This window comes from Rhipicephalus sanguineus, chromosome 3, assembly GCF_013339695.2.
Source record: "Rhipicephalus sanguineus isolate Rsan-2018 chromosome 3, BIME_Rsan_1.4, whole genome shotgun sequence".
Lineage (NCBI taxonomy): Eukaryota > Metazoa > Arthropoda > Arachnida > Ixodida > Ixodidae > Rhipicephalus > Rhipicephalus sanguineus.
In genome coordinates this window covers 131,804,846-131,828,907 of record NC_051178.1, presented here as the reverse complement: position 1 = coordinate 131,828,907, position 24,062 = coordinate 131,804,846, and the positions used below count along the sequence as shown (strand labels likewise).

At 45.7% G+C, this 24,062-nt stretch overlaps 1 protein-coding gene across 1 annotated transcript in view; it reads left to right on the top strand.

Annotated features, from left to right (window-relative positions):
• Positions 1 to 947: 947 nt before the first annotated feature.
• Positions 948 to 24,062, top strand: part of LOC119385853 (luciferin 4-monooxygenase) — a 33,739-nt gene continuing 10,624 nt past the window's right edge. Inside the window, exons 1-2 of the mRNA XM_037653225.1 lie at positions 948 to 1,223; positions 6,512 to 6,695. Of these exons, the coding sequence (XP_037509153.1) occupies positions 948 to 1,223; positions 6,512 to 6,695 (460 nt within the window). The remainder of the gene's footprint in view (positions 1,224 to 6,511; positions 6,696 to 24,062) is intronic.

The window sequence follows — 24,062 nt, the reverse complement described above, 5'->3', positions numbered from 1 at the left end:
TTTGTGCTTCTCCCTGTAACTGCTACCTTTTCGAGGGCGGTTTCATCTATTACACCCCACTCGCACGGGTGTAGCTTGTTCTAAGACCCATACTGCACCTGTGTTACAATGAAGCATGTTAAATTGAATTCCTCATTATGAAGTGGAAATAACGCCCTTGCTTCATATTTTGACACAAACGCCTTGGTCCTTTGTGCTCCATGTCATTTGTGCTCCTTGTTTGGCGGCATACGCGATGCCGCTCCGCACACTCGAGAAAGGTCATTGAATACCGTAGAATTTGTCTCGGATGTACAAGCTTTGTGTTTATAAAAGCTTGGCTTTATTTTGTACTATTGGATAACTGTGTGATCATCTTGCAATGTGTGTCAACACATTTTAGGTAATGACTTTGTATTCAGTCATGATTGCACTGTATATGTAAGGGCCATATATGCCGTGCTTCATATGCACTATAAAATCAGTGCTGCTGCCAGCATTTTCCTTCTGTGGCAGGAGCCACTATAATAGGTCATGCGCCCTTGAAAGGACTGGCTAAAGGGTAAGCTTTCTAGCGTTTCAATGGGAGCCAACTTGGAGGGGGGAAGCACTCGAATTATGGAAATTTTTGCCTGGATGTTTGGGTGTAATTGTGCATAAACACCCTAACGCCCTTTTTCTCGTTTGGGTGTAATGTGCTTTTACACCCTACACCCTTTTTTTCATTTGGGTGTAATATGCTTTTACACCCAACCACACCCATTGGGTGAAAGTTTGAAATTACACCCATTGTATAGGTGTAATCCTGCTTGGTACACCTATTTTTTGGGGTGTAGGGGTGTGAGTTATAGACACCAAGTTACACCCATACGGGTGTAAAGTGGTTTACAGTGTACTAACTGTTTGAAAAACTACGTCGTTTCGCGATAACAGCTAGCGTATTTGAACATTTATTCCAGGCAGTGGCCATGCTCGGCTTTCCTTTAAAACTGAAGAGATTACTAAATGCATTGAAAGAATCTGAGGACACGACGACTGTACTGAAAAAGAGCTTGAGGAAAGTGCTCGTCATTGGGTCTATAACGCCCCCAGCCTTGGCCAAAGAGTTCGCCAACATCTTTTCACTGAGCGACTTTCGCAGCTGCTACGGCATGACGGAGGCCGGAGGATTTTTGACAGTTCCACCTAGCGGAGAGGCTTCCGGCACGAGCCAGGGATTTCCGATTCCGGCAATCAGGATGAAGGTAATGTAGCCTTTGCCTAAATTAGCCGCTTCACTATACTCAGACGTTTAAGAAGTTACGTTGAACACACGCGTCTGCCTTAAAGAGATCAAGGGGAAATCACACTGAAAATTCCTATATTCCGCTTATTCAGGAGCTGCTGCCGCGGTATGCGTACGCCGTACTTTTGTACATACGCTGGGTTTGAGAACGGAAGAGAGAAAAAAATAAAAGGCGCTATATAGGTAAATGAAGTGAGGCGTAAAAATGACGGCCTTATCTCTGCTTTCCGAAATACGTGACCCTAAAAATGCAAGTGCTGCTTCATTACGTTTGTCAAGTCAAGAAGTCGTTCAAAAGTCAAGGTAATCCTATTCTCACGCTTAGCTCAGCCATTAAAGAATTCCGCTCTGAATTCATGGACCTTGTTAATTTTGCAAGAAACAAAATGCCACAAAATAAAAAAAAAAATCACAGCATATCCACGGGGTGAATGATGATGAGTGGGGCGAAGCTACGGAGGGAATCATCTGTAAACCGTGAAACTCTGCCGTGAAATGCGCCCAGTACATAATATAAAGAGTGTGAAACATCGTGTATATATTAAACATCAAACTTTTATTCTACTGTTGGTTTACGTGGTCCCTTCATTATCACTTGTGATCGGTGAAATGCAAGGAAGAAGTCCGCTCCCGAGCGAAAGAGCGCCAAGAGCGACCGCATTCCCCGCTCGCCCTGTGCGAATTAAAGGCAAGGCTAGAGGGAAGACAGGACGCGCGTTCCACGACGCGAAGTCGGTAGCATGCCCACCGAAAGCCAACGGAACGCGATCGTGCAAGTGCTCCGGCTTCGCATCGCCTCATGGTTCCATTTAGCGTCCCAAAACCAAATATATTGCTCAAGGTGTGCCTTGCGTTTTTCGTAGAAATAATTTCTTTATCATGTACATTAAGACGAAAAGTTGAAAGCTCACTAGAGTGTATCGCCCGCAAAGTATGTCTTTTAGTGTGATTTAACTCTCGTACGGCAGGGTCCTCGCGCCGTTGCCGGTCCACCTCGCCCGTTGACGATCGGGCGAGGTGGCTAAATACAACTACTACTACACTTTAAGAAAAACATCTGGCGTTCTTTCGTTCTGCTTTTACAAAACATCTGGCATCTTTCGTTGGTTTATTTCATCAATCAACGGCGTTTTGAACAAAATTTTTATTGTTTAATCACGCACAGGAGAAATCTCACCAGGCACTACCTTGGAGGTAAACAATGGCTGCTAATGGCAATGAGAGACAGAAGAAGTCGGCTTTTAGCTAACACTTACACTTCTACTTCTACTAACGTTTCCTACTGGAACATGCCAATGGCTGCTAATGGGGAATGAGAGACAGAGGAATTCGGCTTTTAGTTAACGCGCACGCTGCGAATTTTTTATTGTTCAACAACGCACAGGAGAAATCTCCCACCGGCACCACCTTGGAGGTCAAAGCGTAAGACTTGTTACGCACTACTACGATGACGACGACTACGAGGGACGAACGGGTGCCGCCTTAAGGAGCTTCGCCCCTAAAAAGAGAGAGAGCATACATGCAGTTTCGTTGTAGAATTGCGTGCCACCCCGGTTCTTGGTCCTCGTATATGTGGAAAGTAAACGCAAAAATAAAACCGTAATTAGCCGTACCACTAATGTTTAACGGCTTTGCTCAAATACAACATTAAAAAAAATAGAGGTGCTACTGTATTATACAAAATAGCAGCATACCCCCTACTTCACTCAACCCTGCAAACTCTTTTCTCCTTGAAAGTACATGAAAACTAACTCTGAATGTTTTGTGTATCGTTCCCAAAATGATGGTGGGAAAGGACGAATCAGGCTCAGAAGTGCAACGCACTTGTGCAGGCTTAGTGGAATACAGAGGCGTGTATATTCACCTCACGATAAAAAAGAAGGTATAGTTGAGGTACAACATGGTACACCCCAAGAGCTTTAGGGCGAACGTCCACATTGCTGAGGTAAATTTCTTCAGCAATGTAGATCAGTCGATCACGGAGTGCCTCGAGGTTCGGTTTTGGGACCCCTTATTTTCTTAATCTACAACAATCACCTACCCCAGTGCGCTACTTCTAACATATTTAATTGTATGCCGATTGTGTTGAGCTCCGTGAAATCACTAACAACCAGAACATTACCACATTGCAAACTGATCTTAATGCCATTTCTGACTGGTGTAACGACTGGCTAATGACAGTAAACGGTAATAAATGCATATATTCTTATGTGTATCCCGTACTGCGTCTCGTCCATCAGCGTACCAACTTAATAGCACCATCCTGGAGTCAGTAACGTCTTACCACTACCTTCAGATTTAACTTGGTCCTACTATATTAACCATATAATAAACGACGCTAACCGAATGTTCAGATACGTTCGACGTAATTTTTCTTCTGCCCCCGAATCACTGAAACTGCTCCTTTCCAAAAAACATTAATCCGCTCTAACACTGGGTACGCCTCCGCTGTATGGGACCCGAACTCTGCTATGCTAATAAGTTGACTTGAACTTGTTCAAAATCACTCTACTCAATTTATTCTTTACAACCCCAACCGAACTGTAGCATCTGTTCCATGAAACAAACTCTCAGTCTACCATCACTTGCTTCTCGCCGTTATCTTTCTCGGCTCTGCCTTTTTCGCAAAATTTACTTCTCATTTTTTCTCTCCTCCCCTTCCCTCCTCTCTATTTCTTGTCTTTCTATTCCCCTTCCCCGATCCCTCAGTGTAGAGTAGCCAACCGGAAGTGTTTCTGGTTAACCTACCTGCCTTCTCCTTTTCTGTTTCTTTCCTCCCTATTTCCGTAACAGTCATCTGCGTAATAAACGAGAAAAACCCGTCTCTGTCCCGTCCTACCATTCTGTTCATATTGACCACTCCGACAAAGTTGGAATTATTTCCTGTCGTACTGATTACATTTACCATAGTTTTATTCGGCGCAAATCACAGGATTAGAACCGCCTTCCCGGAAGCATCGCCATCACTGAAGACCATCAACCTTTTAAAACAACACTAGCTAGTACTACATAATTAGCAGCCGAAGAACTTGTATCTTTGTTAGTCTGCTGCGTCTCTTGCTTGCTTTTACTACCATTTTTATTTTACTCGCTCCTTTCTATGATGTCATTGGCCTTGAGGGTACCAATAAATGTTACGAAATTAACCCACTGTATCGCCGCACACTCCATGAGCTCATGAGTGCTGTTCAGTAAACATGTGTTTTACGGTCTTTCACTTTATGAAATGCCAGGTAATCCACACAGTCAGCGACGAAGTACTCGGGCCTACGCAATGCGGAGACGTTCTTTTCCACACACCGTACGGCACGACTGCTTACTACGGAGATTCTACGGCTTCAGCTAGTATTGTCGACAAACACGGCTGAATGCACACTGGTAAGAAGCACTGGTGAGTCGGGGAACTTAATAGAGCTTGTTTGGGTTTTACGTCCCAAAGCTACAGTACTACATGATTGTCGGAGTTGATCTAGTGGAGGGCTAAGGAAATTTCGGCCAGCTGGAGTTTTTTAACGTCCACCTAAATCTAAGCACAGGGGCCTCTAGCATTTTGCCTCCATGGGAATGCGGCGTTTCCATAGCGCTGTGGGAAAGTGAAAGAACCGGCGAAGATGAACTCTGGCCGTTTTTACTCCATGCAGTGTAAATTCCATCGCTTCGTGCTTCATGAACTGTTGTTCGTTTCTTGTGGCCGTAAAATAAAGCGTTTATCATATGTGCAGCAGTAACCGCAATATACGATTAGTAAGCGACAGGCCAGTATACAGGAATATTGCATGCTCGCTTGAATGATGTGGCGTTGCTGTTAGGAGATAGTTGGATTAAGATTTCGTGCTGCCTTCGTTGGCGTAGAGTAGGGTGTCAGAATACAGGAACATTATATAGTCATCGATACTTTGGGCAAAGTCTCTGATTTCTTCCTACTGTTGTAAAACCAATAACGGCGCAGCATGATGTAGCGTACTCGCTGCGATGGTTCATAGCGACTATACAGGGTACCCCAGCTAACTAAAGCCAGAAAGCCAGAGTGTTAAAGGGGTCATGAAGCACCCCTTGGACTTGTTGAAAAAACACATCCTGCGGAAAGCTGACACGGCTATGAACTGCTCTGCCAAATATTACAGTCGTGCGCGCCGCGTAAAGGCCACAAGCAAAGCGCGAAGTTGCCGTTTCCTCAGGCGCCCTCTTTTCAAACAGAAGCCGGTTCCCACTCTCGTCGGTGGGCGGGGCGTCTGCACGTTGACGTCGCGGATCTGCCAGATTACGTCGCAAGAGACATAGCGCTTATTGGCCGATAGCCGACGTAAATCGAGAGCGGCGTTCGGATCAGATGCGCTTCTTGCCGCGGGGTGCCGCCACTTGCCGGCGCCGCACTCCTCAGTACACGGTAGCCGCACTCGCGCAAGCGAATCACAGCGGGAGAGCGATCGCGTTTCATGACGCGCGCTGACGTAACTTCTTACCCCCGTGCCATCCCTCCCTGTCTAGCTTCCAGTGGGCTCGTCGGCACGAGAAAAGAGAGAAAGCGCTGAGAGCGTGCGCCAAACCCCCGTAACTCCGCTGATTCTTGACGGATTCGAGAAATTTTTGCGGCAATCGATCCGGGAGGCAGTAAACTCCGATACTGAGGTCATTAGATCATTACTTCGAAAAGTGGTACATGACCCCTTTAATATATGCCGACGCACTCTATGAAGACGCGACCAAATGCATGTTTCTGGCTCTAGCATGGAGTAAGTCGCACTATTTTTTTTGTTCTTCTAAATTAAGCAAGATTAATTAACTAACTTTTAGAGCAACGAAGCTTGGCAAAAAATTCCAGTTAGAAAGTTGTAGGTCGGTTTGCAAAACAACCGATTACACAGTTTCGAACTTTCTATCTATTAGGTATAATAGTGTTTTTATGCTTCCTGCAGATGCTCACGAAATAAAAAAAAATATCACGTGGCATGCTCTCTGCATTACAGTTGGAGTAGGATTTGGACTACTGTGAATTAGGCAGGTGATGCGACGTGAACTACAAGCTAATTTGCAGAAAATGTTCTACGTCGGTTGTATATCAGTAACTTCTGCAGCATATGCGCCATTTCGCGAAGCTATCATGGTGACATGACGTATGGGAAGCAGAATGACCTCGAGAGCAACGTGCTTCAATAACAAACAATTCTTGCAGGTGACTTCCGTTACTATGACGACGATGGTAGGCTGTTCCTGTGCGGTCGATTGAAGACGATGCTGATTTGCCAGACGAGGAAATTCTCTGCGTCGGAGGCCGAACATTGCCTCATGGAACACGAAGCGGTGGAAGACGTGTCCGTAACGGGAATACCTGCTCCAGATCTCCAGGACATTCCGGCTGCTATAGTCGTCACGAGAAACGGCTACACCCCGGATCAGAAGCTCGCCGACGACTTGAAGCTTCACGTGGCTGGTACGACTGTGTCAAAACGGGGATCTAAATTGCTCTGCTTTACTTGTCCATGTATATATGGCGATTACATAGAGATTGCCCACAGTGTTGCCAACTTTACATGGTATGGCTGCATGCTGCTTCGGTTAGACGGCGCACACGATGTTGGCACTTGAAAAGAGTGTTAAAAGAAACAATGGCAGGGCTGTAATGTCATTCAAACGTATTAGTGTTGGCTTCCATTATGAGCAATGCAAACAATATCCGAATGCTCAAACTTCGCCAAATGCTTCTGCAACGGTTAAGACACTTGCATTACACGCCGCATATTCCGACATTGACAAACTATAAATCATACGGAAGGAATCCCAGTGTAAAGATTCTTTTCGCTCTATTCTGTTCCACTCTTCTAATTAACCACTCACGTCCGGTTTCGTTGACAACGTGGGTAGGGTTCATCTCAAACCGCTGGTGAACGGCGGCAAAGAATAGAATTAAGGTACAATGAATGCCGGCACTTGGCGAATTTTTATCTGTTTCAATTTATTCCCGCAACCCGAAGTGCCAGCATGGCCAATTTACGTGTGTATTAACTCCTTTCATATATCTCTCCAGTTATGTTAAATAATATTTACTGAATGTCGCAATTCACTTTGCTTGCGGACGGTAGTGTCACGGTGCCTAATTTAATGCACCGAAATTAAATACAACTTGACATTTCCCTCGCGCAGAGAGAATGACCAGTTTCAAGCACCTGCACGGCGGAATCTACTTTGCGGACACTCTACCGAGAAATACGAGGGGAAAAGTTCCCAGTACACAACTTCGAGAGCTTCTTCAAGCCCAGCGCAGAACAGACACCGACGAAGGATTTGTGAAGGATTGTATATACCAAAAGCCACGTGGGGCAGATACATGGTACAAGAGGTTCCGACTCCGATTGCCAGACATCATTGGCCTCTTCACGCACACTTCGTTAATGCGTGACTTATTTAACTCCGTCACTACTGCAAAGCTTTGTGCCCTACCTGAACCATTACCGATCCATGTTCACCTACCTTCTACACTTGCAACGTGTACACTGCCAGACGGTCATTAAACGTTTTCGGCAAAAATGAAAAATGAATCGTCAGCTTACAGCACGAGAAATTTGTCAGCTTACAGAGCGAGCTCACGTCCACGCTTGCGTACGTACGTCATCTACCGTCCAACGTCATTTGAAATCTTGTGCGAGTGTATATATATATATATATATATATATATATATCTATATATATATATATATATATATATATATATATATATATATATATATATATATAATATATATATATATCCTTTCCTTTGTTGCTTTCTCTCTATTTCTCTTTCTTTCTATGCTACGTTTTATTCTCTGCCTTTCTCCTTGTCCTCCTCCTCTCCCTCACTTCACTTTCGCACCCCCTTGCTCTACTATACTATACAAGGCTGTGGCATGCTCTGCTAGAGTGCCTGGATAGCCGAGTGCTTACGACGCTCGCCTTTCGATCATGGGTACGCGGCTTCGAATGCCGCCACACTAGGAATCTTTTTTCGCAAAAAACTTCTCTCTTCTCTTCCTTTCTATCTCTTTGTTTTTCTCTCCCTCTTTCTTTCACTCTCTCTCTAGTCGCTCTCTACTCCATGAAAGTTATGGCATTCCACGCCGGACAAATGGGCGCACGTGTTCTGGGAGCGCAGCAGGAGGTGAAGAGGAGGGCGAAAAGAGTGCTTGCCTGTTCATGATGATGATAGTTTTCTGTTCACTCTGCACGGACTAACGGTCGGCTTAAAGCCGTGCCCGCGAAATCTATGAAGCACTCGCAATTCATTCCATTGGACCATCATGTGTAAGCACACCATCGATCGCACTAACCGACAAGGAAATTAAGTATCTCCGCACGTGATCATAGCACCGTCATGGACTAGTTGGGACGCATGCGTTGACTTCCCCCCTCTCTCTTTTGTTTATTTCCTTCTCCCAAAAAGCGTATATATTTGTGCACTTACGAAAATAAACGCTCATGTTGTTAGCCAGCGCCAAGTCCTGTCACCTCTCTTGTCTCGTGTTTCTGCGCTGTTCCCTGCTATGAGGCTTAAACAACTCCGCCGTTAAAAATAGAACAAGAAGCGCGTGGCAGTATCAGTATGTCGTTTGTTTCAGCCACCTGTTTGAATCCTAGCGCAGAAGAGGTCGACGCCTTCTACGGCTCTTAATGGGCGAATATTGTCACTCCTTTATAATAACATAAATCATTTCCGGACTTACGCTGTACTAGACGCATGCCTCATCCTGTGGCGAATATTTTCTACGGCACGTTATTTTTATGTCAGGCCTGATCTCGCTGCCCGAGCACATCAAAGTGCGGCCCTTTGCGTCATCACAAGTTTTTCTCTTCTGATTTCTCTTTCGCCTCATTTACACAGTACAATTATGCGCCCACGTAAGCTTGCGTAGGAGTAATGCATGTCGCGGGGTAAGTCAGCCCTCTCTCCCGTCCCAAACCCTCGTATACGGCACTCTACATTTTTTTTCTGGCCCTGCTCGCTCTGACGCAGTTTTAAGCGAGCTAGGATACGAAAAAAAAAAAAAAGGCATTAAGCGATGTGTCATCCATTCGCCGCTCTACGTTGCGATTGAGGGCTTCGCAGATCACTCGTCTATTCTTTAACACGATGGCGTTCAAGAGCTTGTTTCGCAGAAATTCCGGTGTCAGCGTTGGTGTCGTTGGTAGAGCGCGAAAAATGAGCGTTGTTCGTCAGCGAAAATTTGAGATAGATGCAAATAAAGAAACAATAAAAAAATTGTGGCACCTTCACACTAGTGGTGGCAAGCCTGGAGCAAGAGCGCAGCTGGGTGGCTTTCCTGGCTATTTATTTATTTATTTATTTATTTATTTCTTCTTTCTCTTGCTCTCTGTTTTTTTTATCTATTTTTTAAAGACGATAGTCTTTCTTGGGGAACTTAAACGCAGAAATTTTGGTCTGTCTTTCTGTCTGTCTGTCTTTCTGTTTGTCGGCACGTCCCTCGATTCAGCCACTCGGCCAAAGTTGAACCACTTGCCCAAGGGCCAGCCATCGTGAACGGCTGACTAGGTTCATACTTGTGTACATTGTTGATCAAAAAGCAAACATTACGCATATCTGAGGCGCAACATCACTACGTAAGTATTAGGCGGTGTGTTCCTTTAACAGAAAATACATAGATACGCAATTTTAAAGACCTTGATGGTATGTGTTTAACGTTGAGAGAGTAACGCGTTTATTAAAAGATTGCCACAGCTGAAGCGATCAGCGGTCCAAGCCGAGCAAGCGCGAGCGCCAACAACAACCGTCTTCGTCTTCTTCTTTCGCAGGCGTTCTTGTCTGCGCCCTACCATGTTACAAATCACTCCCCCCGCGGAAAAGGAGCCATCCTGGCGACCTAAGGAACAGGTACAACTGGTGGGTCATAATGCGGCTTCATCGATCGACGTGAACAGTCTCGCGGCCGCGACGACGGCGGTCCGTAGATGATTGAGCAGGCTCAATCATATAGTTAACTGGGGATGCTTGACGTAGGACGCGGTAGGGGCCTTCGTACTTAGGCAGTAGCTTTGCGGAAAGGCCAGGAGCGGAGGAGGGAACGCGAAGCTACACCAACGTTCCAGGCGAATACGACTGAGGAGGCAGGTTTTCGTCGTGACGGTCCTTCTGGCCCTACTCGCCCTACAATGTTACAACCCTAGTTTCTTAAGGTGCGCTGAAAATGCGACTGCGCTGAAACTTGTCTTCCTCCGTGCCCTCTGTACAAGCTCATGTTGTGTTTCGGTTCCGGTTCAGTATTGTATTGTACGAATGACAGGGGGCGCCGCTCTGGCATTCCTGTTTTACCCAGGCGACGTGTGGAGAGTACTCGTTGAGTGCGGACGTTTCTTCTCCTTCGGCGCATCGCGCCAAACAGCGTGTTCGGGCTGGCCGGCGTCCCGTGCACCGGTCGCGTTGGTCACCACCGGTCTTCCCCTGCCGCTGCGCCGGGACTACCAGCCCGCAACACAGCACTCGTGTTTCCCGACGTATTGCCAGATGGCGTCCATATCTCACGCAGCGCCTCTTCTATCGTCTTTAGACGACATTTGCAGCGAAGCACGCAGATACGCGGCCAATTTTTGTATCTGTTTCTTTCTTTCTCTCTCTATCCAATTTTCTTTCCCACTCTTCCCATCTTTGTTTCCTTTCTTCCCTTTCTTTCTCTCCTACCCTTTCTTTTGTTTTTTTTTTTAAATCTCTCTTTCTTTCTCTTTCGATCTCGCTCTCTCTTTCTTCTATCTCTCTTTCGTGTGTGTTTCTTTTCTGTTTCTTTCTATGTCTTTCTATCTTTTTATGTCCTTATTCCCTTTATTGGTGTCTATTTTTCTCTTTCTTTCTATCGCTTTCTCTCTCTCTCCTTCGTTCTCTCTTTGTCTATAATCTTTCGATCTTTTTATTCCTTCATTCCCTTTATTTCTCTATATTTTTCTCTTTCTTTCTATCGCTTTCTTTTCTCTCTGTCTATGTCTTTCTCTCTTTTTATCTTTTCATGGCTCGCCGCCATCGTTTCGCAGCCTTTTCTTTGGCTAACTGTTGCCTTCTTCATTTTTAGTGGACCAGTGGTGAGTACTGGAACTTGCCCAATTTCTGTGGCAGATGTCCGTTGATGATGACAGTTTTCTGGTGACCATGGACATTTTACGACCGGCTATAACATGTTCGCCCTTAAAAAAGATCGGTTGCAGTGGAAATCGAACCCAGGGCTTCCGCGTGGCAAGCAGGTGTTCTACCACAGAGCCACGCCTGTGCTCGAAATCGCATTAAAAAAAAAAAAAACTATATGAACGTTATGTATGTAGTGCGAGGAGTTTCATTAATACATGTAGTAATGCGTGGCGAAGCGTAGAATCACACCCGGGCTTCGAAACACGTGAATTGCATGGCGAGCGGTTGACTTAAAGGTCCATCACTTGCAAAGCCCACAGGCCTAATTAATTATCATTAACAACAGCACCGAAAACGTGTGCAGCTGCGTAGGTGCGCGTGTTGTGATACGGACCCGTAGTGCCAACTCGCAAAAGGAAGGATTATTTCGTAGTGGGCACTTCGCAACTCTACTTGCATTAGGCATTCTAGGATGTTCGAAAGGCCCGACTTACAGGTGCACAGACGCTCCTTTCCTTGAGGCACGGTTTTTTTTAACACAATGGGGAAATCTTATAAAACAGAGTACCGCAGTGCACAGCGAGCTGATCAAAAATGCGTATTTGCAGGCACATGTGCAGTCGGTATACGCTGTTGTCGTTGTTGCTGCCTAAGTAACCAGTTCACACGCAACTAGAGGATCGGTTTCACTTCAGTTAAACAGAGTACGTGAACCAAGGATTGAACAAATCAAGCAACTAAAATAAGAAACTTGAAGTAAATTAATCGTAGCGAATTCTCGTAGCACCTATCCAGAAATACAGAGATAAACATTTACAAAAGAAATTGTCAATGACACTAAAGAGTAGCACTCGCGACGCCACACTGAACTTACTTAGGACAGCTAGAATACAGCCGTTGCTTGTGGCAATCAGCCTTCGAATGACGACCTCGCGGCCGCATCTGACAACCTGCACGAGTTGCAGGCGAGGGACCGCATGGTCACTTAAGGCGAGATCCTACAATACTATCGCAAGGTGCACTTGAAGTACACACCTCCTTTTCGCTCACTCATCAAGGGACAGAATACCATGTGGCGCTTACTTCAAAGCAACAGCTTCCCTTACTCTAAACTCTACAATCGTACCTTCCCTGATACTTAATCCACACTCTGTTCACTCTCTAACCATTCTGCCAATCTTCATCACATTATCTGGGCCTGCCCACAGGTCACGCACACTCACAAACATGGCACCCATTCTACACTCGCAATTACCGCGGGTGACCAGTGAGAGTCTATGCTGCTCATGAGCGACGCAGAGGATCTGTTCTAGGTCGTCTGGATGGCTACGGATGCGGCTAGACTGTGAGGACTAGCCGCCGTCTAAGGCAGGAGGCCAGAGGGGCCGTCTGCCACTCCTCTGGCCGCCTTTGGCCCCATCAAAAAGGCAATAAAGGTTGTTTCTCCGTCTTGAACTTACGAGTGCTTTATATGCTCGTGGCTAAACATCGCTTTCTCCTGTGTTGGTGTGCTGTGATAAAGCTTTTGTGAGTCAAGAAATTCAGACATTTTCGGAATTGATACGATCAACTGCAGAGCTTCGCATAATGATTGTTTTGCAAGGTATGGAGAGCATGTAGGTAGACTGCATTTATTGTGGCCCGATACGAAAATGACGATTAACAGAAGTTCTCAAGGTAAAAGTAAACATGTAGAAACTATTTCAGCGGAAGGTTGAGGAAGCAACATAAAAAGGGGTATGAGTCACATTTGTAATTTTGCGCTATATTCAAGCGGCTAGTGTGAATCTTTTTTTTTTTTTAGTATACCGGAAGCAATAAACAAAGGGACGTGATAGTTCGTTGGCGTTTGCTAAAAGACAACTAGCCTGTGCAATATTAGCTGTCAGCACTGACGGCATCCGCTTTCCAACTACAGGATTTCCTCTTGTTTGAAACGCTCAATATAACGCGGTCTTTCTCAGACGTGGTTCTTTGGGTGCTGAGCTCGCAGACGAGTTTGAACAGGCTTGGGAAGCCAAGTTTTTGTCAAGAGTGAAAAAAGCGGAACTCACTTCGTAGAGGCAGCTCGCGTAACCCTTCATTCTCAAGGTAAGACAGAGGCCAAGATTTCGGTCTGTCGTGAACAGGACAGAATATACGAGTACATGTACTTATCATCGCTTTACGAAGCGTCTGTCACTATTATCTCATTTTTTTCTCTACTGCATAACATATCCTGTAAATTAACACTGAAAAAACAAGTTTAGTTGAAAGAAAAGAAGAATTACAGACACGACGCGCTGAATGAGGCCCACAACGAAACATGTAAATTAGGTCACTAGCTAGAACAGACCCTAAAGCACAGTATAACCAGCCGCTAGCATTTATAACAAAATACTCCAATGTGTTCCCAAACTTAAATAATATACTTCATAAGTATTATTAAATACTAGCAAGCAACAAGCGCCTCAGAAAAGCGTTTGGCGAACTGCCAGTGGTCACCTATCGCCGTAGTAGATTCTTGAAAGACATGTTAGTACATGCAAAAGTGAACCCCAACGCACCATCCACATAACAGCTTGTTTTAGTCCCAGATGCATGACTTGCAATCGCCTTCAAAATGACGTTGTATTTAAAAGCACTGAAAGTGATCGCATTCATCATATAAAATCTAGTTTTACCTGGACTAACTCAAACGTTATTTGCACGCTCGAATGTTCGCTTTGTCACAAGAAATACATTGACGAAACAGGACAACCAAATAATGTTAAATTAAACGGGCATTGCGTGGAAGCGGCGAAGAAATTACTAAAAGCAGTGGCGCACAGGTCACAACTTCGATGAGCTCAAATTTCGTGTTCTTCGGTCACCCCGAGTGACAGAGTATGTATGGTCGTTCTGATTCACAAGTTCGAAGCACTCCAGCCAAGAGGTGTAAAGTTCCAAAGTGAGCTCTCGAATCTATGCGATATAGTAGGTACACGACGACAAGCAGTGAGACTCAAGCCATTTCTCTAAGAATTTTTAGCCGTGCTCACCCTGAAATTCTCCTGTTCAGTCGCTGCTTACCGTGTGATGCATTTCTTGGAGAATTACAATGGCGCGATTCTCCTCAATCCCAGCGGAATAATGACTCATTGCAATGCTTCCGTCCTTCTACCGTGTCAACGCGAATAAAACCCGCATACAGCTTGGGGACATCTTCCCCTGCCCCTTCCTTTTTTTTCCATTATTCCTCGCTTCTCCCCCAATAATGCAGGCGAATACCTGCCCCCCCCCCTCCCTCCTTTGCACACTTTCTTTCTCTTCTGCTCCTTCCCTTTTGAGGTTTGTTGAGAGTGAGCAAAGGGTACACAAACATATGTTGCTAAAGAATGTCGTTGCTGTGTTGACGAAGACAAGGTCCACTTCTCGGAACGCTGGCTCCAGTGACGTTCCATGTTCAAGCGATGAAAAATCCTTGAAACGCGGGGTTGTCGCTAGAGCCAAGGTTTTTACAAGCGGGCTTGCCTTGAAGAATACAAGTCCGCTTGTCGAAACGTTGGCTCCAGCGACACCTCGTGTTCCAAGGATTTTTCGCGTCGAGATTCTGTCTGCTCCTGAACTTCTACCTTAACTACTGTTCAACTTTTTCTCGTCGCTTGAAGCTTTTCTCTACCTTTGAACGTCTGTCTTGTTTGCAAATCCTGTAAAGTAGCATTCAATACTCGGAAACGTAATTGTTTACGTCACTAAAAAATGTTTCATTAAAGTATCTTAAAGCGAATTTTTCTCGCATATATGAACGCCTAATTGCTAGTTCGGAAGTTCAGAGGATCGGGAAGAGTTTTTAGAAAAAGAAGTCGATGTATATGGATCAAGAACTACAAAAATCGATTCAGTGATCATAGTTAACGCCTCGTAATATCTCTCTCGTATGAACATTCTGGTTAATATCTTCATGGCAGATGTGCAGTGATGAAAACCAGTTTCTCCCCATCAGGCATGTATGTCACCGTGTTAATTAGCGGCAGTGAGCAGTTTTCCGGATGTAGTACACCGTCATCATCGCCACCATTCTCAGCCTATATTTATGTCCACAGGAGGCCGCAGGCCCCTCGTTGTTATCTCCAATTTATCCTATCTTGCGTGAGCCGATTCCATGTTATGCCTGCGAACTTCATTTCATCACCCCATTAGCTCGCGGTCAGCCTCGACTTCTTTTCCCTCTCCCTGGTAGCCACTCCGTTGCTTTAACTAACCACCGGTTGCCTGTCCTACACATTACGTTGCAGGCCCAAGTCCACTTCTCTCGCTTAATATGAACTAAAATGTCAGCTACACCTGTTTGTTGTCTCACCCATTCTAGTGCCTTCCTCCGATCTTTTAACGTTACGCTTGTCATTTTCTGTTCCATTCCGCACAGCGTGGTCCTGAACTTTTTCTCAAGTATCATTGTTACCCTGAAAGTTTCAGGAACATATGTTAGAACAGGAAGTATGTAATGATTGTATACTTTTAGTTTCATGGAGAGCAGCAGTTTGCTTTTCATTAATGTACTGCAGAAGAATTGCTGTCTAGGCAAGTTGGAATTGGTTATGCATCTGTGAGAAGGCGCTCTGTGGTGTGTCGTACCTTTCTTTTGTCCTTGTTTTTGCGCCGTCCGCTTCAAAGATGCTTTTCATTATTTGGCAGAGCCTGCCGTATACGCTCCAGCATCCTTGTCCTTCTGTAAATTTCCTTCTCACGAGTAAACCCCCCTGTTATGGTAGACCTAGGTATACATACTCTTGTTCAGACTACATGGGTTTCTTGCAAATCGCGAATTCTTTTATTGCGATAGCAATTATATGGACACTCTCGGCGGGTTTTTGCCGTTGCCGTCATGTCCCATATATGTATATGTATCTACATATAAATAAAATCCCTAAAGAAAAAGAAATAAGAAGAAAAAAAATGGCTGATCCCTCCGTCATTGGGATCGGTATAACACGAAAGTGAAACGTGTCTTCACAGAAGTAGTGTTTATTGTGTAGTGATATATGAGAGCTTGTACAATGTCTATTCGTGTTTGGCAGCTGTAGCACCGTTTGACGTGGATGCACCCATGTTGGCAGCATGTCTCTACTGCGACAACTAACGCCCATGATCATGATTAAACCGTTGTGGTAGCTGACGGTATGAACATATATTTGGACACAACGAATCGTGAATCCCGCGTAAGGATGATATCAACAAGCTCATAATCAACATTGGTACCCGGTATGCACTTCTTCAAAGCGTCGTCAATTAAGGAGAGAAACGGCACGGTGTGCGCTTTCTAGTAATGGGTAGCCGACGCCTGTGCTCATGCATACATAACACACACTGCGCTTTAGCAACACGGGAGGTAGAGGGTAGAGGTTCGTAGCCTGAGCCGCAAACGTGTGCGTCCCGCTGGCCTCTGTCTCGCAGGCGCTGCTCTCGCTCCATCAAGGCACGACATTCGCCCGTCGAAATCGCGTCCTTTCTGCAACGCATATTGCAGCAGTTTTGTTAGTCGGTGCTCTCGCAGTTGAAGCAGTCGGTGGCGGAGAAATCCCGTTGGTGCACGTGGAAGCTGCCATACTCCGATGAGCCGACGCGCGCTAACACGAAACCAAAGGCAAAGAACTTAACTGCGTCAAGGGTGCCTCGGCGACGCCAGCGCAGCCTGTCTACCTCTCTGGTATCGAGACGCTTTAACCATGACCTCCGATATCGCGCACAATCTCGGAGTAAGCGCTAGTAAGTGTCGATTGTGAAGCGTTACTTTTCACATCTCACAGACGGCGGCACCGCCCCGCTCCGCCCGCCGCGAAAGAGAATGAGTGAAAGATGTAAGGCGCGTTCGCGCCGTGTCTAGCATCTCCCGAGTTAGCTTGGGCGGAAGGTCGTCGGGCGCTTGCCGTCGCGGCCGCAACATCGTGGGTTCGATTCCCAGTGGGGTATCTTTTTCGTTTTTTTTTTCTTTCTCACCCGTTGGCGTCCATTTTATCAACGTCATATCCGTGACGGATGTACTTGGTGGACCCCGGCATAAAACACTTTCGTGTTAAAATTTCCAAAGCGCGCACCGGGATTCGAACCCGCGACCCCTCGCTGGGCAGTGCACCGCGTTAGACAACTCGGCCACTCCCAGTCCGATCGTTGGAATATGAAAGGCAGGCTATTTATATGCACCACTTACCACTGACTGTACGCAGACCTCGGAGGTGCTCGAACGTGCGCAGTATCAGCCGCGAGATTGCCCGAAGGGCGCAATTTAAAGGAACGGACAACTGATTTTTCTGCACCTATTTTTTTTCGGCGCTACAGAAAGCTCAACCTTCGCAGTGTTTGTAGAATCCCAAAAGCATGTACTTTTTTACAAGCAGTATTTTTCGATCTGAAAGGCTCTAAACACGGACGTACATTTCCTCCAGCAACGCTGAGAATTGATAGCGATGCCGCCAGCCTTTCTCGCGATTTGTGAAAGCTATGGTTGTTCTGCTATCGCAGGAGTTCCTGTAACTATGTTTAACCACCTTTATTTATAGCTTTTTCAACTATTTTTGAAAATAACAAGCTGTTACAATGATACGATGTGGCATTATACACCTTCCCTGTATGTGTACCGCGTTGTGTGCGCATGCTTCCAAGGTTGCCTGCGCGTGTGTCATGGGTGGCTTGTCCCGGCGACGTTGCTCTCTCGATGCACGAGTCAAGCCAAGTCATCGAAAACGTCACTACGCATATGCGCGGCCGCGCCGAGTAGCAGCGCGCGTCATTTCTGAGACGAAGTGTAGGTCGCAAAACTATGTAGCTCCAAAATCTTAGCGACCTGGAAACTGCGTGAACGGTTGCATGAGCTCGCTGAAAAGTTGCTCAAGACGCGCTGATGAGCATGGGATCATTACGTCATGTGAAGGCAGCGCCACCTTAATGCATACTACTAATGCAGGCCTATATGTACATTTTTATGGAGTGATACGTTTTAATATAAAGAAACGAGCAATACTTCAATACTAACAAAAAAATCGTCGACCGCGTACAGCGATCAACGGTCACGTGGCCGGGTACATCGGATCGTTCATGTTTTTGCTGCCAGAGGCGCCACAGGTCATTTTTCGCGACTTTCAGTTAAGAAATATAAATATAAATTCACCTCTCAAGAAAAAAAGTGTGTTGGTTTGAGTCAATGCGACAGACAATCTTTCCAACAGTGGTGTCGTCTCATTTCATGTTCTGGGCAGTTGTCGCTCCCTTTAAAGCGACGCTCCTAGATTTTGCTGCAGTTTGAAAACTGCCCTTCAGATGCGCACTAAAAACTGGCCCATTTTTGTACCCACTCGCGATGTCGAACGCCGGGTAAACAATGCGTCGAACGCTATCGCACGGCAGAAGACGCCGGGGGGAGGGGGGGGAGGGGTCACTCCACGCGCCGAACTTTTCAAGGCAAAAAAAGATATCTAAGAGCGTTGGGTGGTAGAGCGCTGCTCAAACACGAAGTAACGACTGTGTTAATAGTGTGTTCGCACTCGTCCTGTATATACCTGTGCGTTCTTTTCGAGAGTTTTCCTTGCCTTTGAGCAGCGCGCTGCAAGTGTTGAGCTGTGACCGTTGTTAGTTCGCGCTCGTCCTGTTCGCGTTCTTTTCGTGTGTCACTTGCGCTTGAGAGGCGCGCTGCAAGTATCGAGCTGCTTGCCGTTCTTCATGTGAAATTCTAATTTGTTGTTATCGCATTCATTCCATCGCCTTTGAGGCGAAACTGTGACTTTTTTTTTCTTCTGCCAAGCTCATTTTGCCGATCATTATTCTTCATCACAATCATCTTTCAGGCTACTTTAATATTTTCACGGTATAAGTCTCCGACCATTTATTTTGCAATGTGTCACCATTGTTGAAGAGCACTATGCCATCTGCAAATCTTATGTTGCTGAGATATTCTCGTTACTCTTTATTCATGTTTTTTTCCCAGTACAGTTGTTTGTATACTTTAGGCATGCAGTGAACAACATTGTATCTCCTTTTCTGATGCCTTTCTAGATCGCGATTTTATTGCTGTCCTTGTGGAGAAGCAGGGTAACTGTGGAGTCTTGGTAGCTATAGCATACCATATACATGTTTAAAGTACCCCGGGAGGACGCAACGCCTCCAAGACTGCTGTTATCTATACGGAGTCGAATACCTTTTAGTAGTCTATGAAAGCTATATAAAGAGGTTTGTTGTACTCCACAGACTTGTCCATTACTTGATCGATCACGCGGTTGTGATCCCTTGTAGAGAGCCCCTTCCTGAAGCCGGTGTGCTCCCTAGGTTGGTTGAAGTCCACTGGTTGTCTTATCCTGTTTGAAAGCACCTTCGTAAATATATTGCATCACACTGAAAGCTGATGGGGCTCTAATTCCTAACATCTTTAACATCTTTCTTCTTGTGCATTGATGTAATGTTAGGATTTTTCCAGCTCATTGGCACACTTGAAGCTTTGAGACACCGCTCTCTCTCAGCAGTGTTTGCGCGCCTCGACGACCAGTCGCTTTCCGAGCAATCCATCTTAGAATGCCGGAAAGCTCGAGCTTCACACCAGAAGGCGACGAAGGCGTTGTTGAGGTTTCTGCGAGAGACCCACCTTGTTGAAAGATTATGGCATTCCCGTGTGTGCGTGTGTTTCTACTTACCTTCTTCCCTCTATCATTTATTCAGTTATCTATTTCTTACCTTTCTCTCATTCCTTATTCTTTCCCCAGTGCAGGGTAGCAAACCCGACATTTATCTTCTGGTTAAACACCCTGCCTTCAGAAATACATTTTTCCCTCTCTTTGTCTATCCCTCTAGAGGTACTGAGTGCACTGTGTAACAAATTTTCGTAATATGTGGCGTGCTCTAACTGTCAATGATGCGAAGTCTTTAACCTCACCGTATGACAGAGCAAGTAGCCTTTTCTTTTTCTTCGTTATTCTCCTGAGTACGCCGATAGACGATAAAAATACTATGTGTGCCGGTCTTCTTTCGGTAACAGGCCACATATCTCGACAGTCGACTCACGGTGAACTACGCGTGCGATGCAATTGGCAGCTAAGACGTCTTAGTCATGCATTGTTTTCAGCGACATTACGCAGAGGTTGACGAAGGTTTCCGTTCAACCGCTTTCTTGAAGATGCGAGCACGGATAGAGGCCGGCATTGTGCATTCCCCTTATCCTTATTGCGCACCGGTGCATGGCACATCAATCTACGAATTTCTCATGGAAAGGCTTTTGGCCCATGGATCCAAGACGGCAATGGTAAGAAAGAAAACTTACAAAAAAATTAAGCAGAGTGGCGGAACTGGCGAGAAAAAATATCTACAGTTCTGAAAGGAGAGAAAAGAGCCTCTAAATTAGTTCCGTTGTCGAAAAGGAAAAGAAATTAAAAAAGTAGTCACAGGGAAACGTGTTCATTGTAGTGGACATCGTAATCGCCCGCACAAAAGAAGCCATGATACTTTTTTCGAGAAAGGAATGATAAAGCGACATTTGTATAGCAGAGGTTGTGTACCAAGTGTTGTGTACCAAGTTCCAATATGAATTTATTGTTCTGTGTCACTGTTAATTATTATGAAGCGCAAACTTTCACCGAGGCAGAATTTGTATCTTGTCACTGTTACCTATACACGATTACCATAGATATGCGGGCCAGACCAAGTGACGTATTCGGAGCTGCGAGACAAACTGCGCCGCTGCGCGGCTTGGTACCGGAGTCAAGGCGTCCGCAAAGACGACAGGGTGTTCATCCATATCGGCAATTCCATCGAGAGCTTCATCGCTGTATGCAGCGTCCCGCTGACCGGAGCTACTTTCGTTTCATCAGACTGCATGTGGAGCGAAGGTGCGTCAGCAAAAAGCGCCAAATACGGTTATGCGCTTAGATAAGACGTGAATCGTAACAATGGAGAATAAGACAAACTCAGTATATAAGTGAATACATGATGATGCAACTCCTCATCGCGCGCGATCCTTCGCCAAATAGTCATGAAAGCAAGTGCCTTTATATAGTAGGATGCAATTTAAGAAGTCTGGAGAAGCCCCGCCCACATGACCAAAGCGCGGTAGGTGCGATCGCCTCTGCGACTAAAGAAATGCTCCCGCTCATGCACATGGAACTGTTCTCCGAAGGCGGGGGCACCTGCCGTCCGGCTCATGACGTCAGTTTGGAGTGCACGTCCATCGGTGCAGGCTCGTGTATACATCCGCCTTTGAGGAGGAAATGCGGCAGACTTCCAATGTTATCCGCCAATAGTTTAGCGGACTTCCGAAAGCGGCGTTGAGCTCAGCAGTAACCGCGAGACGCTATCTCAGCATTTTAAGTCTTGACAAGCACTACAGCTCATCTCGGAGAAGTTCTTGTTAAGATGATGGTTGAATTTCGGCTTGGTAAAAAAAAAAAGCCATCGCTGTACAATAAATAAAGCGAAGTATTCTTGCGAAGCAAATGTCCGCGCGATATCACGAAAAGAAGCGAAAGAAAATTTACGTCACGAAGACAAAATCCAGCTTTATGTTACTTGCTCAGAAAGTGAAATGAACCCGAGCTCGTGACCAATCACCGTTACCATCAGTGATATTTCTCAGACGAATAAGTTGTGGTTATGCTACTAGCCTTGACGATGATTGCTTGCGTGTACCCCGGACGTATCCGGGGAGAAACGATTTCCAAGTCGCTATTAACATAAAAAAAGGTAAAGAAACCAGAAGCGCAGCACTATTTTTTTTTTTTTCAGGCGAAGTGCTAAATAAAATAAAGAAGGCCGATATTACCCACGTGCTCACGGATGACAGTCACACCGAAATGTTTGCCCGACTAGAGAAGAGCTGGAACATCAAGGTGCGTAAAATACATTTTAAATGGTGTCACTTTGTTGCATACAGTCTCGTCTTCCTCTCATACTCAAGTTTGAAGGGAAGTAACCTAAGTTTACTATTCGTGGCTTAATAATATTACATTTGCCGTTGTGCACAACCGTTCTCTCTACGATGAAGTTGTATATGAAGTGTTCCGTGTATTTTTCGTGTCCGTCAACATGTGGCTACTTTTCTCAGGCGCCCCGGGGAGGTGGAAGTACTCCTCGCTTGAGCGCAATGAAGTTGATGAAAACAGCCGCTGCCGAGTAGCGCACTCAATTTGCGTCCTGCAGTTATGATACGGCCACGTAGAGTTAGGACTCTCGAAGAGCAACGCGCCTACGAGGGGAGACGAAGGGAACTGCAACGGGAGTGTCAACGTCGCTGATGGGCAGCAAACGCCAATGAAGGTCGCGCGCGAAATGCTAAGAGCGTGCAGACAGCCAGACGAAACGGCGCATGCCGCGAAGCGGTGAATGCGGCCGTGTAGGTGGGCTTGGCGAGCGAAAGTCGCGAAATGTCCACCTCGACGGCGGTGTCGTTGTCGATGGGTCGTGGTAGACTCTGCACAATGGTTGTCAACATTGGTGAGAACATTCACAACCTGGCCTTCGATACCAAAGTGACCTCTCCCACGTCACTTCTGTGCCATGTGCTAAAAGCTTCGCTGGTCACTCCACTTCACAGAGTGGAAGGCCTCACTTTTTTTTGTTCCTTTATTTATTTCTTTTTCGTTTAGTAAGGCTGACAGAACAGTGCAGTATGGCTAATGAATTTTAAGCAAATTTTCGAATGTCATAAAGCAAAATGCTCTAAGAATTAATTGCAGTGACCACTGACACCAAGCTAAATGAAAAAAAAGAGGGGGGGGGTGAAACCCCCCCCCACGAAAATTTTCAATTTTGCTTGCGTATATATACCCGCACACATACATACGCACGCACAAATATACATACATAAAGTATGGTTGACCCCCCAAAACCCCGACAAAAATTTCTGGCTACGCCCCTGGATGCTAGGTCGTTTCTAGGTTGCCTCTCGGCGCAGAGAGAGTGAAGTTACTAACCACAGACAGTCACAGACACGACACGGATTTCCGAACTCCAGACACAGAAACTCGCGCTGAAACCGAGCGTTCGCATTTCCCTTAGATCTACGGGCACGTCTTAGTTCGCGTAGGGTTCTTTCCCGTTCCCTAGTATTCTTTCGTTGTAGGTACCGCTGAATCACTCCATACAGATGCTTCAGCGAAGCACGATGAATTGGGCTATAGTTGGTATTGATTCATGGTTAAGCTGGATAAGGCGCACACACAGACACGGACACTAGAAGGAAAAACTGTGTTGTTTGCGTTTTTTGTGTTTGTGTTCGTGTATGTGCGCGCGCCTTATCCAGTTTAAACATGCTTCAGCAAAGCTGAACCGTGCGGGAATGGTGTTTATCATTGGGTGAATCCTGACAGTTTATTAAAGCTATTCTCATTTACTGGTTACCTCTGTCTAGAAATATTACTTGGTGTTTGCCGCCCGTCTGCTGCCTTCTTCATTTTCAGTGGACCAGCGGTAAGTAGTGAGATTAGCCCAACTGCTGTGGCACATACCCTTTCATGATGATGATAGCTTTATGTACACATTTGTACACCCCAAAGTTTTTTACGACCGGCTAAAACGGCTTTGCTATTAAAAGCCGCAGCAGCGTTTTATGCGTTTTTTGCCTGTCTCTCTGTTTCTTTATTATGCCCGCGCACGTGTTCTTGGACTGCTGGTATTTTTAGCCTACGTAATCACTAGCTTTGCACCGATTCCTCACTATATGACTTTATGACGTTCCTCGCGCCACTGATTCCATTTGACTTT